The sequence below is a fragment of the Saccopteryx leptura genome, chromosome 3 (assembly GCF_036850995.1).
Source record: "Saccopteryx leptura isolate mSacLep1 chromosome 3, mSacLep1_pri_phased_curated, whole genome shotgun sequence".
Classification (NCBI taxonomy): domain Eukaryota; kingdom Metazoa; phylum Chordata; class Mammalia; order Chiroptera; family Emballonuridae; genus Saccopteryx; species Saccopteryx leptura.
Genome location: NC_089505.1, coordinates 222,931,993 through 222,947,689, shown reverse-complemented (window position 1 = coordinate 222,947,689; position 15,697 = coordinate 222,931,993). Strand labels below are relative to the sequence as shown.

General features: G+C 42.9%; 1 protein-coding gene and 1 pseudogene across 1 annotated transcript in view; one reads left to right on the top strand and one right to left on the bottom strand.

Moving 5' to 3' along the window:
• The window catches only part of ZNF892 (zinc finger protein 892), a 54,551-nt gene that overhangs the window by 12,587 nt on the left and 26,267 nt on the right, over positions 1 to 15,697 (bottom strand). Inside the window, exons 7-8 of the mRNA XM_066372698.1 lie at positions 9,477 to 9,552; positions 4,223 to 4,328 (exon numbers count right to left, since the gene is read on the bottom strand). Of these exons, the coding sequence (XP_066228795.1) occupies positions 4,223 to 4,328; positions 9,477 to 9,552 (182 nt within the window). The remainder of the gene's footprint in view (positions 1 to 4,222; positions 4,329 to 9,476; positions 9,553 to 15,697) is intronic.
• On the top strand, positions 6,072 to 8,385 carry LOC136397368 (ribosome biogenesis regulatory protein homolog; annotated as a pseudogene).

Sequence of the window (15,697 nt, the reverse complement as noted above, 5' to 3'; positions counted from 1 at the left end):
TTCCCTCTCAGGACTGCTTTTGCTGTGTCCCATAAATTTTGAGTTGATGTATGCTCATTATCGTTAGTTTCTAGGAATTTTTTATTTCTTCTTTGATCTCATTGTTAACCCATTAATTATTTAATAACATGCTATTTAGTTTTCAAGTGTTTGAATATTTTTTCAGTTTTTCTGTTGTGGTTGATTTCTAGTTTCATGCTGTTGAGATCAGAGAAAGTGCTCGATATGATTTCAATCTTCTTAAATTTGTTGAGACTGCTTTTGTGCCCTAACATGTGGTCTATCCTAGAGAATGTACCATGAGCACTTGAAATGAATGTATATTCTGCTGCTTTAGGGTCAAAGATTCTGAAGATATCTATTAAATCCATTTGATCTAGTGTGTCCCTTAAGCCTACTGTTTCTTGGTTAATTTTCTTTCTTGAGGATCTATCTAGTGATGTTAGTGGGGTATTGAAATCCCCTACTATTATAGTATTGCTGTTGATCTCGCCCTTTAAATCCATCAAAATCTGCTTTATATATTTAGGTGCTCCTATATTAGGTGTGTAGATATTTATAATGGTTATATCTTCCTGTTGGATTGCTCCCATTATCATTATGTAATGACCTTCTTTATCTCTTACTATAGTTGTTGTTTTAAAGTCCATTTTGTCTGCTTTAAGTATTGCTACTCCAGCTTTTTTTCATTTCCATTTGCATGAAATATTTTTTCCATCCTTTTATATTCAGTCTATGTGCATCTTTTGTTTTAAGGTGTGTCTCTTGTAGACAGCATATGTATGGGTCCTGTTTTCTTATCCATACAGCTACCCTATGTCTTTGGTTAATATTGATATGTAGTTGTTAATTGCCATTTTATTCTTTAAAACTGTATTCCTCTTTTGCTATATTCTTTTTCTCCTTTGATCTGTTTACAATAGGCCCCTTAGCATTTCTTGCAGCATTGGTTTGGTTGTAGTGAATTCCTTGAGTTTATTTTTGTCTGGAAAGCTTTTTATTTCTCCTTCTATTTTAAATGATAGCCTTGCCCTGGCCGGTTGGCTCAGTGGTAGAGCATCAGCCTGGTGTGTAGGAGTCCTGGGTTCGATTCCCAGCCAGGGCACACAGGAGAAGCGCCCATCTGCTTCTGCACCCCTCCCCCTCTCCTTCCTCCTTATCTCTCTGTTCCCCTCCTGCAGCCAAGGCTCCATTGGAGCAAAGTTGGCCCAGGTGCTGAGGATGGCTCTATGGCCTCTGCCTCAGGCGCTAGAATGGCTCTGGTTGCAACAGAGCAACGCCTCAGATGGGCAGAGCATTGCCCCCTGGTGGGCATGCTGGGTGGATCCCGGTCGGGCGCATGCAGGAGTCTGTCTTACTGCCTCCCGGTTTCCAACTTCAGAAAAATAAAAAAAATAAAAAACAAAAAAAAAACCCCGATAGCCTTGTTGGATAAAGTAGTCTTGGTTGTAGGCTCTTGTTCTGCATTACTTTGAATATTTCTTGCCATTCCTTTCTGGCCTCAAGTGCTTCTGTTGAGAAGTCAGAAATCATCCCTATGGGGGCTCCTTTGTAGGTGATAGTCTTTTTTTTCTCTAGCGGCTTTTAATATTTTCTCTTTATCACTTAGCTTTGGTATTTTAATTATGATGTGTCTTGGTGTAGATTTCTTTGGGTTTCTCTTTAATGGAGTTCTTTGTGCTTCCTGAACATGTGAGACCTTTTCCTGCCTTAATTGAGGGAAGTTTTCAGCTATTATATGTTTGAACAAAGTCTCTATCCCTTGTTCTTTCTCTTCTTCTTCAGGAACCTCTATGATGCAGATGTTATTTCTTTTCATGTTGTCACAGAGCTCTCTTAGAGTTTCCTCAGACTTTTTGAGTCTCTTTTCTTTTTTCTGCTCTGCTTCCATGCCTTCATTTATCTTGTCCTCTAACTCACTGATTCGATTCTCAGCTTCATCCATCCTGCTTTTAATTCTTTCCATTGTGTTCTTCATTTCTGATATTATATTTGTCATTTCTGACTGATTTTTTTTTATTATTTCAATGTCCTTTTTTATATTTGCTATCTCTTTATTTAGGTGTTCATAATTACCATCTATTGTTGTTCTAATATTTTTGAGCATCCTAACAATTGTTATTTTAAACTCTGCATCTGGTAATTTGGTTATATCTGACTCATTCAGGTCCTTTTCTGGGGATTTCTCCTGATTCATTTGTGTTGCATTTCTCTCCCTTCTCATTTTGTCTGTGTAAAAGAAGGTTTTGGCCACTGGAGTCCACTGGTTGTGGCCTCTGTGTTCCCTAGGTGTGGTCTGTCTGCAGGCCCACAACCCCCTCTGCTGTTGCTGCCTAGGATATTCGGGTATGGGTGTTGCCGGAGCCTGCCCACTGGGGCTGTTGCTGTGGTTTCTGCCTCTCCTTCACGGGAGTGGCTGTGATTACGTGCTCAAGTGTAAAAGCCTCGGTGGCCTTGGCCTTTGCCCCGCCCCCGTGCGTGGTGTTATGCTTGGCCCTGAGGGCAGGGGCGAGCACCTTTGCTCAGCTGCAGGTCTCCGCCTGATTTCGGGCTTTTACGCTGCCCCTGCAGGAGGAGCCCGCTAGTGGGATAGCTGCAAGCCTTGGCTCCACAGGCCAGGCAGGGCTGTGTGCCCACGCTCAGTAGCAGGACTCCGCCTGTTTGGGCTTTTGGCTCCACCCCCACGGGAAGAGCCGGCTCCCACTTTAGGCTACAAGTCTGGGTTCTGAGGGCGGGGCAAGGCTGCACTCCTGCACCCTTGCTCAAGGGCAGGTCTCCACCCCCCTGGGGCTCCTGCCCTTCCCCTGCAGACTGGATTGCAGGCAGCCTGCAGCTGAGCTTGACCACTTTCACGTGTCCCCTCCTCCCCAGCTGGGCAAGACTGAGCTCACAGCTGGGCCTCGGTGGCCAGAGGGCTTCCACCCTTGCCGACAGAACCGCGCTTCTGCGTCCCACCACCGCCCACCCTCAGGTGAGCCCTCAGCCATGTGGGTGGGGGCTCTGCAGCTCAGACCCTAACACTCACTACTGTAGTCTTGAAAGCTCCCTCCTTCTAAGCGACTCTGCTCTGAGTGCCGCGGGAGAGTTTGTTTGGCTGGTGTCCTGCTTACCTTTGCTGGTATTGCTGTTTCCAGGGGAAATATTCACTTCAGATTTGGGGAGTGACTCATCCCAGGGGTTAGGGTGGCTGTCTCTCTAAATGTTTCTCCCTGTGCCTCCTAGATTACACTCTCTTCCTGCTACTCCAGTCCTCTCCTCTCTCCCCATCCCCTGGAGCCCCAGGTGAGTGGTTGTGAGAGAGGTGTTCTGCGCAGTCCCTTTAAGAAGAATCTTGGGTCTGAGAAATCAGTCTCTTTCTCACAAACAGTTTCCTGTCTTGTTTCCAGCTAAATACTGTCCATATGCCTCTTCTAGGCTCTGGGGCTGCAGGCTGGGGCTTTGTTCCTGGAACTCAGGACCCTCCCCTCTCTGCTAAACTCACTTCCCACCACGTGAGTCTCTCCCGGCTGCTGTTCGCTCTGGGGAGCTTGGCAGCCCTCTCCACGTTTCTGCTTTTCCTACCAGTCTCAGTGTGTGCCTTCTTCAGTGTTCCTTGGTTGAAAAATCCTCTTAGTTTAGTCCAAAGTTCAAGCACCCATTTCTTAAGAGGTGTTTTCACTTGAACTTCATCTCAATATCCTTAGGCAGCCCTGGCCTGTTGGCTCAGTGGATAGAGTGTTGGCCTGGTGTACAGTGTCCTGGATTTGTTCCCCAGTGAGGGTACACATAAGAAGCGACCATCTGCTTCTCTTTCCCTCTTCTCTTTCTCTTTCCTTCCCACAGTCAGTGGCTTAATTAGTTCGAGCATCATCCCTGGATGCTAAGGATAGCTCAATTGGTCCGAGCATCAGCCTCAGGTGCTGAGGACAGCTTGGTACTCAAGCATTTGCCCCAGACAGGGGTTGCTGGGTAAATCCTATTTGGGGCGCATGCGGGAATCTGTCTCACGAATGCCCCTCCTCACACTTAAAAAAATATCCTTAGGCAAATATGATAAAAAGGAGTCCATTTCAAACTCTAGGAGTGTTAAAACCATATCCAGAAACAAAAAGCAAAAATTACATATCTCAGGCCTTCCAGGAACTAAGACTCTTTGAACCTAAGCACCTTGGAGATTCTAGGAACTGAAAGCAAAGGTACCACACTGAGTAAATTCACAGGGGGAATGAGGAGCAATCCTTACCCAGCAAGACCAGACTCCTATGCTTCTCACGCACACCTCCCTGAGGAGGGTTCAGCTGCCCCCACTGGGTGAGAGCCTCAGCCATATCCCCGATATTCAGCAGCTCCTGAAAAATCAAACATATCATGCTCAGCGAGGGACCTCTTTCCAGAGGCCTCTGAGAAGGACTCAAACCAGCAGCACAGAAGAAGGAAGACAGGAAGGACAGGAAGGTTAGACATCTCTTCCAACACTAACATTCTCTGGTGTATAGTGGTCCTCCCTTATCCATGGGGAACATGTTCCGAGACCCCCAGCAGACACCTGAAACCTCAAACTGTACCACACCCAACATATATTTTTTTTTCCTGTACATACATACCTTTCCATTTAAAAGAAGCACTTGGGACTTGCCTTTGCCATATCTGAATTGCCAGCATCACTATGCTTGCACATTGGGGCCATTATTAAGTAAAATAGGGCTTACTTGAACACAAGCACTGTGATAGCATGACAGTTGACCTGGTAACAGACATGGCTACTAAAGGACTAACAACAAGCAGCCTAAACAGAGTGGAGTTGCTGGACAAAGGAATGACTCATGTCCTGGGCAGGCTGGAGCAGAACAGCACAAGATTTCATCATGCTACTCGAAGCAGAGCATGGTTTAAAACTTATGAACTGTTTATTTCTGGAATTTTCCATTTAATATTTTTGGATCATGGTTGAATGTAGGTAATTGAATTGCAAAAAGCTAAATTGTAGATAAGGGGGACAGCTGTATTTATAGCCACAGACTGGCTCCTTGCCTCCATGCATTAGGACTACATGTTACCTACAAGTAAGAAGGAAAGCATCTTTGATGTAAAACCTAAAGGTACCAAGTTATTAGTTTATATATCAATAAATTAAATTACAGAACTATAGATCCTTACTATTTAGACCAGGCGTCCCCAAACTACGGCCCGCGGGCCACATGCGGCCCCCCGAGGTCATTTATCCAGCCCCCGCCACACTTCTGGAAGGGGCACCTCTTTCATTGGTGGTCAGTGAGAGGAGCACTGTATGTGGCGGCCCTCCAATGGTCTGAGGGACAGTGAACTGGCCCTCTGTGTAAAAAGTTTGGGGACCCCTGATAGACTTAGGAAAGTAGAGAAAATATAATAATGCATGAGGTATTTTCCTTATTGTATGATTTTAAAATGCAAAAGGTCCAAGAAATATAAAATATTTATCTCTAATTTTCCTTTGAGAATAAAATCAGTCCACTATATATTAAACATTGAGATGTTTGCTAAACAAATCGCAGAAATAATTTTGTTTGTAAAAGAGTTCTTGCCAAAGTGTTCTCAATATCTGTCTGAGGTCCTGATGGGTCTGACTCCCGCCTGCACCTACCCTTAGCCCCATCATACACTGGAGGCCACCTTTCAGCTGCTGGAAAACTGCCATTCCATCTGGCCCCTTTTCATGTGCCACTTCCTGTTCTTGAATGCTCCCCCCTCCATGCATCCTTTAGCTTATTTTCCCCCTTTCTTTTCAGCTTTTGTAATCCCACTCATACTTCAGATCTCAGCTCAACTGTCACCTCCTCAGGGAAGCCGTCCCTGACTCTGGGTTGTAGCACCGTGCTCCTTCCCTTCTCTTGGATCATGTACACTTTGAGGAGACTTCCTGATTAACATCTCTCTGTCCCATTCAAGCTAAACTCCTTGAGAGCCAGGGCCAGGTCTGTTTTTCCTCACTGAAGCAGCCCCAGTACCTGGCACACAGCAGGAACACTGTCACTATTTCTCAGATAAGAAGGAAGAAATACTTGAACAAGAATTAGTAGAATCAACTTTATAAAAGGAGTGTTCTATAAAAGTGCATGGGAACAGAGGTGGGGAATGGAACAGAGTATATCAAACAGGAATTGCCTTCCCCGAGACTTGGAGGCCAGAAACTGGAGAAGCTACTGGCAAAGGTGGATCAGGACGAAGCCAAGACGCTGCAGTGCATTACGGCGCACAGGGAGCTGGAGCTGGAGTTCTACCAATAGGATAACCTGATGGCCTTGGACTAAACTCCCCCACAGGCCTGTAACACAGGGGACCCACACTGGAGGCTGAACTGAGGTCCCTGGTGAGACAACATACAGCTGCTCATTGATCAGCTGTGGCTGTGGCAGTGCCCACAAAACACGTGGAAGAAGCGCAGTGGTACAGCTACAGAGCCCACCACTCACCTGCCCCATGAGAAGCCTGTACCCAGCCGCGGCTGCTTACACATCAGCAGCCGTTTGTGTGCCCCAAAGACATCCAACCCTAGATGACCAATCTGGTGTGGGATGAGATGAGCGGCCAGTGAGGTGCCACTACCAGCACACCTGGATGACATCAAGGAATGGCTAATTGAAGTGCCTGGTAGTGCCGACCCCTTGGAGGACCAGTTGGCCAAGCAGATTCTGGCTAAAAGGAACAGGCAGCCAAGAACGAGCTGAACCAGCCATGTAACTTAGTCCATGCACACAAGATGCAGCTGCCCAGCTCAGCTGGCATGTACCCTATGGGACACCAGAGTAAGGAGGAGCTGGGCTGCACCTTGCAAGTGGCCAAGGTTTCCAGCACTTCTGTGGGGCACTTCCAAGGCTGCTTTCCCAGTGTTCCCAACCTTTTTTGGGCCATGGACTGGTTTTTTTTTTAAATTTTATTTATTTGTTTATTTTTTACAGAGACAGAGAGTGAGTCAGAGAGAGGGATAGACAGGGACAAACAGACAGGAACGGAGAGAGATGAGAAGCATCAATCATTAGTTTTTCATTGCATGTTGCAACACCTTACTTGTTCATTGACTACTTTCTCATATGTTCCTTGACCGTGGGCCTTCAGCAGACTGAGTAACCCCTTGCTGGAGCCAGCGACCTTGGGTCCAAGCTGGTGAGCCTTGCTCAAACCAGATGAGCCCGCACTCAAGCTGGTGACCTTGGGGTCTCGAACCTGGGTCCTTCTGCATCCCAGTCCAATGCTCTATTGACTGCGCCACCGCCTGGTCAGGCCATGGACCAGTCTAATATCAGAAAATATTTTCATGACCAGCCTTTAGGGTGGGATGGATAAATATATCACGTGACCAAGACAAGTGTCAAGAGTGAGTCTTAGATGGATGTAACAGAGGGAATCTGATCACTTTTTAAAAATAAAACATCGTTCAGACTTAAATATAAATAAAATGAAAATAATGTAAGTTATTTATTCTTTCTCTGTGGACCGGTACCAAATGGCCCACGGACCGGTACCAGTCCGCGGACCGGGGGTTGGGGACCACTGTGCTTGCCCAAACAGAAGATACCCAGGAAGTCCAGCAAGAAGAGAAAGTTCCAGCCCTGACCAAATAGTTCAGTTGGTTAGACCATTGTCCGGATATGCAGAGGTTGCCAGTTTGATGTGCAATCAGGGCACATACAGATATAAATCGATGTTTCTGTCTCTCTCTCTCGCCTTTCCTCTTTAAAATAAATAAAATTTTAAGAAGAAAAAGAAGTTTCAATCCCTTTTCTGGGACTTTGCAGTAGAGAAAATAGAGCCAGCTGGAGACTGGAGATGCTGCAAATCACAAACAGCAAAAAGCTTCAGCTGGATGTGACAAGGGCCACCAATAAGCCAGAGGAAGGGGGACTAGGAAGAGGTGGCCAAGAAGAGGAAAATGAGCCATAAGGGCAAGAAAAAAGGGGCCAGCTGGGTTCTGGAGGCAAGAAGAAAGGGGTTCACCCAGTTAGAGGGGTGGAGAAAGTAAGTTCTGGAGGCAAGATGAACTCTAGGCCAGTGGTCCCCAACATTTTTTGGGCCATGGAAATATTTTCACGGACTGGTCTTTAAGGTGGGACAGATAAATGCACAAAATAAAATTATGTGACCGGCATAAAAACTGTGGTATTTTTAAATATAATTGTCGAACTTACAAAACAAGTGTCAAGAGTGAGTCTTAGATGGATGTAACAGAGAGAATCAGGTCATTTTTTAAAAATAAAACATCGTTCAGACTTAAATATAAATAAAACGGAAATAATGTAAGATATTTATTCTTTCTCTGTGGACCGGTATCAAATGGCCCATGGACCGGTACCGGTTCGCGGCCCGGGGGTTGGGGACCACTGCTCTAGGCCACCTGGCTTGGGTGGCAAGAGGATAGGAGGGCAACACTAAGTAGGAAAATGGAGGAAGTAAAGTTCACCCTCCACGCACCTGCTTATAAACCAATAACTAGTATAAATGTTAAGGTCTAAGTCTTGTAGGGGATGCAGAAGGTGGCTACTGCCTTCATTGAGCTTGAGGTTGAAGAGATAGAACTGCCCTCCTCTCAAGATAGCATGTAAATGTGGACTTATATATTAATGTGTTTCCAACAACCAGTTCTCTGGCTGGAGATTTAAAAGATTTATTTGATAACCTAAGAACTAGGGAAAGAACTTGGTCAAAACTGAAAAAGGACATTTGAGAAATGGAAGATGGCAGTGGAGTAGGCAGACACGCAGACTACCATCTCCTACCACCAAAATGGATTACAAATTAATTTAGGAACAATCATCATAAAAAACTAACCTTGGACTAAAAGAACAGGACTCAAAAACCAAGGAGCACAGAAGAATCCACACCAATCCTGCTAGGGAGTGTGGGGATGTGGTGGGTGTTCCCTGCTCCTAGGAGCAAGGGAAGACTGAGGGTCTAGAAGGGCTCTCATTACAAGAAGAGAGACCCTCAGAGGCAGGGACCCTCAGTCTCAGAACCAGAGACCCAGCCTAGATACCCAGGGACTGGAGGAGACAGCCGGACAGTATTGAGTGGGGAGAAGAGAGAAAGTTCTGTATGTAGGAAGCAGCTGGGGTGCCTTGAAGGGACAGAGAAGAAAATATCGCTCACAGCCACTTGCCTGGGGATCCACGGGCTCCGAGGGCTGATAGGACTGACTGGTCAAGAATAAGGAAAGTGGGGAGAGCGAGACAAATGGTGATGGGGAGAGGAGTGCCTGGGCCAACCTGAATTAAGCTGACTCAGTCTCTCGTGCGGAGGCAGCCATAGCTGGGGGAGGGGTTGATCCTTCCACCCAGCACAAGCTTAAAGTGGATCCAGGTGTCCCACCTCTAAAGAGCTCTCCAGCTCCAATCGTGAAAGACATGACAGAAAGGAGGAAGTAAGGAGGAGGGGCACTGACTCAGGTTTCCAGGGGGACCTGAGCTACACCTCCCCTTCATACTGAGAATGCCCCACCCTCAGAGAGTAACTGGCACAACACATACCTTCAGATTCTCAGATATCACACCCACCGCATTCCTGGATACAGTTTCTTTTTTTTTTTCTTGTATTTTTCTGAGGCTGGAAACAGAAGGCAGTCAGACAGACTCCCACATGCGCCCGACCAGGATCCACCCGGCATGCCCACCAGGGGGCAATGCTCTGCCCATCTGGGGCATTGCTCTGCCGCAATCAGAGCCATTCTAGCACCTGAGGCAGAAGCCACAGAGCCATCCTCAGCACCCAGGCAAACTTTGCTCCAATGGAGCCTCGGCTGCGGGAGGGGAAGAGACAGACAGAGAGGAAGGAGAGGGGGAGGGGTGGAGAAGCAGATGGACGTTTCTCCTGTGTACTCTGGCCGGGAATCGAACCCGGGACTCCCACACACCAGGCCGATGCTCTACCACTGAGCCAACCGGCCAGGGCCCTGGATACAGTTTCAACTAAGCTCCCTGCTGAGTTAAGCAAACAGACAGCAGGCAAATCATGACTTTAAAGTAGCTCTACTAATTAAGGACACTACAACTTGAATAAGCCTGCAAACCACACACAGAAACAATGAGAAGACAGAGGAACATAAGAAAAATCCCCCCCCAAAAAACTGGATGAAATGGAATTAATCAAATTACCAAATGCAGAGTTTAAAATAATGATTGTTAGGATGCTTAAGGATCTCAAAGCTACAATGGATGGACTTAATGAGCACCTAAATAAAGTGTAAGCATCAAAAAAGACACCGAAATCATAAAAAGAAACCAGACAGAAATGACAAACACAATATCAGAAATGAAGACTACACTAGAAGCAATTAAAAGCAGGCTGGATGAAGCAGAGGATCAAATCAGCGACTTAGAGGACAAGATAATCGAAAGCATGGAAGCAGAACAACAAAAAGAAAAGAGGATCAAAAAGTTTGAGAAAACTCTAAGAGAGCGCTGTGACAACATGAAGAGAAACAATATCCACATAATAGGGGTTTCTAAAGGAAAAGAGAAAGAACAAGAGATAGAAAACCTGATTGAAGAAATCATACTTGAAAAGTTCCCTAAATTGATGAAGGAGTCACAGGTTCAAGAAGCACAGAGAACCCCATTAAAAAAGAACCCAAAGAGACCCACACCAAGACATATCATAATCAAAATACCAAAGCTAAGAAATATAAAAACTGCAAGAGAAAAGCAGTCAAACACCTACAAAGGAGCTCCCATAAGGATGACATCTGACTTTTCAACAGAAACACTTGAGGCCAGAAGGGAATAGCAAGAAATATTCAAAGTAATGCAGAACAAGAACCTACAACCAAGACTTCTTTATCCAGCAAGGCTATCGTTTAAAATTGAAGGATGCCTGACCTGGTGGTGGCGCAGTGGATAGAGCGTCGGACTGGGATGCAGAAGGATCCAGGTTCAAGACCCCGAGGTCGCCAGCTTGAGTGCGAGCTCATCTGGTTTGAGCGAGGCTCACCAGCTTGGACCCAGGGTCGCTGGCTCCAGCAAGGGGTTGCTCGGTCTGCTGAAGGCCTGCGGTCAAGGCACATGTGAGAAAGCAATCAATGAACAACTACTAAGGTGTTGCAACGCGCAATGAAAAACTAACGATTGATGCTTCTCATCTCTCTCCGTTCCTGTTTGTCTATCCCTCTCTCTGACTCACTCTCTGTCTCTGTGAAAAATAAATAAATAAAATTTAAAAAAAAAGAAACAACACCTTAAAAAATAATAATAATAAAATAAAATAAAATAAAATTGAAGGAGAAATAAAAAGCTTCCCAGACCAAAAAAAAAAATTTCAAGGAATTTATTACAATCAAACCAATGCTGCAAGAAATGTTAAGGGGCCTCCTATAAATAAAACAAAGTGGTGAAAAAATCTAGTAAAAGAGGAATGTAGATTTAAAGAATAAAATGGCAATAAACAACTACATATCAGTAAATGGACTAAATACTCTAATCAAAAGACATAGGGTAGCTGCGTGGATAAGAAAACAGGACCCGTACATATGCTGTCTACAAGAGACCAACCTCAAAACAAAAGATACACATAGACTGAAAGTAAAAGGATGGAAAAAAATATTTCATGCAAATGAAAATAAAAAAAAAAGCTGGGGTAGCAATACTTATATCTGACAAAATATACTTTAAAACAAAGATGGTAGTAAGGGATAAAGAAGGTCACTACATAATGATAAAGGGAGAAAATCCAACAGGAGAAGATAACCATTATAAATATCTATGCACCTAACATAGGAGCACCTAAATATATAAAGCAGACTTTGATGGACATAAAGGGAGAGATCAACAGCACTACTATAATAGTTGGGAATTTCAATACCCCACTAACATCACTGGATAGATCCTCAAGAAAGAAAATTAACAAAGAAACAGCAGACTTAAGGGACACACTAGATCAAATGGATTTAATAGATATCTTCAGAACCTCTGACCCAAAAGCAGCAGAATATACATTATTTTCAAGTGCTCATGGTACATTCTCTAGGATAGACCACATGTTAGGGCACAAAGCAGTCTCAACAAATTTAAGAAGATGAAATCATATCAAGCATCTTCTCTAATCACAATGGCATGAAACTAGAAATCAGTTAGAAATACTGAAAAACACTCAGACACTTGGAAACTAAATAGCATGTTATTAAATAATGAATGGGTCAACAATGAGATCAAAGAAGAAATAAAAAATTTCCTTGAAACAAATGAAAATAAGCATACAACAACTCAAAATTTATGGGACACAGCAAAAGCAGTTTTGAGAGGGAAGTTCATAGCATTACAGGCATACCTTAAGAAGCTAGAAAAAGCTCAAATAAACAACTTAACCCAACAACTAAAAGAACGAGAAAAAGAACAGCAAGTAAAACCCAGAGGAAGTAGAAGGAAGGAAATAATAAAGATCAGAGCAGAAATAAATGACATAGAGGCTAAAGAAACAATACAGAGGATCAATGAAACCAAGAGCTGGTTCTTTGAAAAGGTAAACAAGATCGATGAACCTTTAAAGAGACTCACCAAGAAAAAAAAGAGAGAGGACTCAGATACATAAAATTAGAAATGAAAGTGGAGAAGTAACAACTGACACAGCAGAAATACAAAGGATTGTAAGAAAATACTATGAAGAACTGTATGTCAAAAAATTATACAACCTAGGTAAAATGGACAAATTCCTCGAAACATAATCTTTCAAAAATCAATCTGGAAGAATCAGAAAACCTAAACAGACCAATTACAACAAATGAGATCAAAACAGTTATCAAAAAACTGCCAACAAACAAAAGCCCTTGGCCAGATGGCTTCACAGGTGAATTTCATCAAATATTCAAAGAATTAACTCCTATCTTTTCCAAGCTATTTCAAAAATTCAGGAGGAGGTAAGACTTCCAAGCTCCTTTTATGAGGCGACCATAATTCTGATTCCAAAACCAGGCAAAGACAATACAAAGGAAGAAAATTATAGGCCAATATTCCTGATGAATTTAGGTGCTAAATTCTCAACAAAGTATTAGAAAACCAGAACCAGCAATACATGAAAATATATATATCATGATCAAGTGGGATTTATTCTGGGGAGGCAAGGGTGGTACAATGGTACAATATTTGCAAATCAATCAATGTGATTCATCACATAAACAATAAGAAGGAGAAAAACCACATGATAATATCAATAGATGCAGAAAAAGCATTTGATACAATACAGCACCCATTTATGATCAAAACTCTCAGCAAAGTGGGAATACAGGGAACATACCTCAACATGATAAAGGCCATCTATGACAAACCCACGGCCCACATCATACTCAATGGGCAAAAATTAAAAGCAATCTCAAGATCAGGAACAAGGCCTGACCAGGCGGTGGCGCAGTGGATAGAGCATTGGACTGGGATGCAGAGGACCCAGGTTCAAGACCCCAAAGTCCCCAGCTTGAATGTGAACTCATCTGGTTTGAGCAAGGCTCACCAGCTTAGACTCAAGGTCACTGGCTTGAGCAAGGGGTTACTCGGTCTGTTGAAGGCCTGTGGTCAAGGCACATATGAGAAAGCAATCAATGAACAACTAAGGTGTCGCAATGAAAACCTAATGATTGATGCTTCTCATCTCTGTTCCTGTCTGTCTGTCGCTATCTATCCCTTTCTCTGACTCTCTCTCTGTCTCTGTAAAAAAAATTAAGATCAGGAACAAGGCAGGGGTGCCCCCTTTCACCATTCTTATTCAACATAGTTCTGGAAGTCCGAGCCACAGCAATCAGACAAGAAAAAGAAATAAAAGGCATCCAAATTGGAAAAGAAGAAGTAAAACTATCATTATTTGCTGATGATATGATATTGTATATAGAAAACCCTAAAGTCTCAGTCAAAAAACTACTGGACCTGATAAATGAATTCAGCAAGGTGGCAGAATATAAAATTAATATTCAGAAATCAGAGGCATTTTTATACACCAACAATGAACTATCTGAAAGAGAAATTAAGAAAACAATTCCCTTCACTATTGCAACAAAAAAAATAAAGTACCTAGGAGTAAATTTAATGAAGGAGGTTAAAGACTTGTATTCAAAAAATTATGAAACATTGATAAAAGAAATCAAGGAAGATACAAACAAGTGGGAGCATATACCATGTTCATGGATAGGAAGAATAAACATCATTAAAATGTCTATATTACCCAAAGCAATTTATAAATTCAATGCAATTCCTATTAAAATACCAATGGCATATTTCAAAGATATAGAACAAATATTCCAAAAATTTATATGGAACCAAAAGAAAACACAAATAGCCTCAGCAATCTTGAAAAGGAAGAATAAAGTGGGAGGTATCACACTTCCTGAGATCAAGTTGTACTACAAGACCATTGTACTCAAAACAGCTTGGTACTGGCCTAAGAACAGGCATATAGATCAATGGAACAGAACAGAGAATCCAAAAATAAACCCATACTTTTATGGACAATTGATATTTGACAAAGGAAGTAAGAGCATACAATGGAGTATAGACAGTCTCTTTAACAAATGGTGTTGGAAAAATGGACAGCTACCTGCAAAAAAATCAAACTAGACCACCCACTTACACCATTCACAAAAATAAACTCAAAATGGATAAAAGACTTAAATGTAAGTTGTGAAACCATAAGCATCTTAGAAGAAAACATAGGCAGTAAGTTCTCCGACATCTCTCGCAGCAATATATTTGCTGATTTACCTCCAAGGCCAAGTGAAATAAAGGACAGGATAAACAAATGGCACTATATCAAACTAAAAAGCTTTTGCACAGCTAAAGACAATATGAACAAAATAAAAAGACAAACCACACAATGTGAGAACATAGTCGACAATACGTCTGATAAGGGGTTAATAATCAAAATTTATAAAGAACTTGTAAAACTTAACACCAGGAAGATAAAAATCCAATCCAAAAATGGGCAAAAGAAATGAACAGACACTTCTCCAAAGAGGACATACAGATAGTCAATAGGCATATGAAAAAATGCTCAACATCATTAATCATTAGAGAAATGCAAATTAAAACCACAATGAGATATCACCTCACACCAGTCAGAATGGTGCTCATTAACAAAACAACACATAATAAAGTACTGGAGAGGGTGCAGAGAAAAGGGAACCCTCCTGCACTGCTGGTGGGAATGCAGACTGGTACAGCCACTGTGGAAAACAGTATGGAGATTCCTCAAAAAATTAAAAATTGAACTGCCTTTTGACCTAGCCATCCCACTTTTAGGAATATATCCCAAGAACACCACATCACTGATTTAAAATAAGAAATGTACCCCATGTTTATGGCAGCATTGTTTACAATTGCGAAGATCTGGAAACAGCCTAAGTGTCCGTCAATGGACGAGTGGATTAAAAAGTTGTGGTACATATACACAATGGAATACTAGGGGGCCATGAAAAAGAAGGAAATCTTACCTTTTGCAACCATATGGATGGACCTAGAGACTATTATGCTAAGTGAAATAAGCTAGGCAGAGAATGAGAAATATCATATAACCTCACTCATTTGAGGAATCTAATGAACAATGTGAACGGAGGAATGGAATAGAGGCAGAGGCGGGATCAAAGGGACCAGAGGAAAGCGGACAGAGAGAAAGAGGATGAGAGGATGGGATCAGAGAAGGGAAAGAGATGGGTGAAATTATATACACAGCGTTATAGAGAGCAGAAAAGCAGAAAAGTAAATCCTGGAGGGAAGGGGGG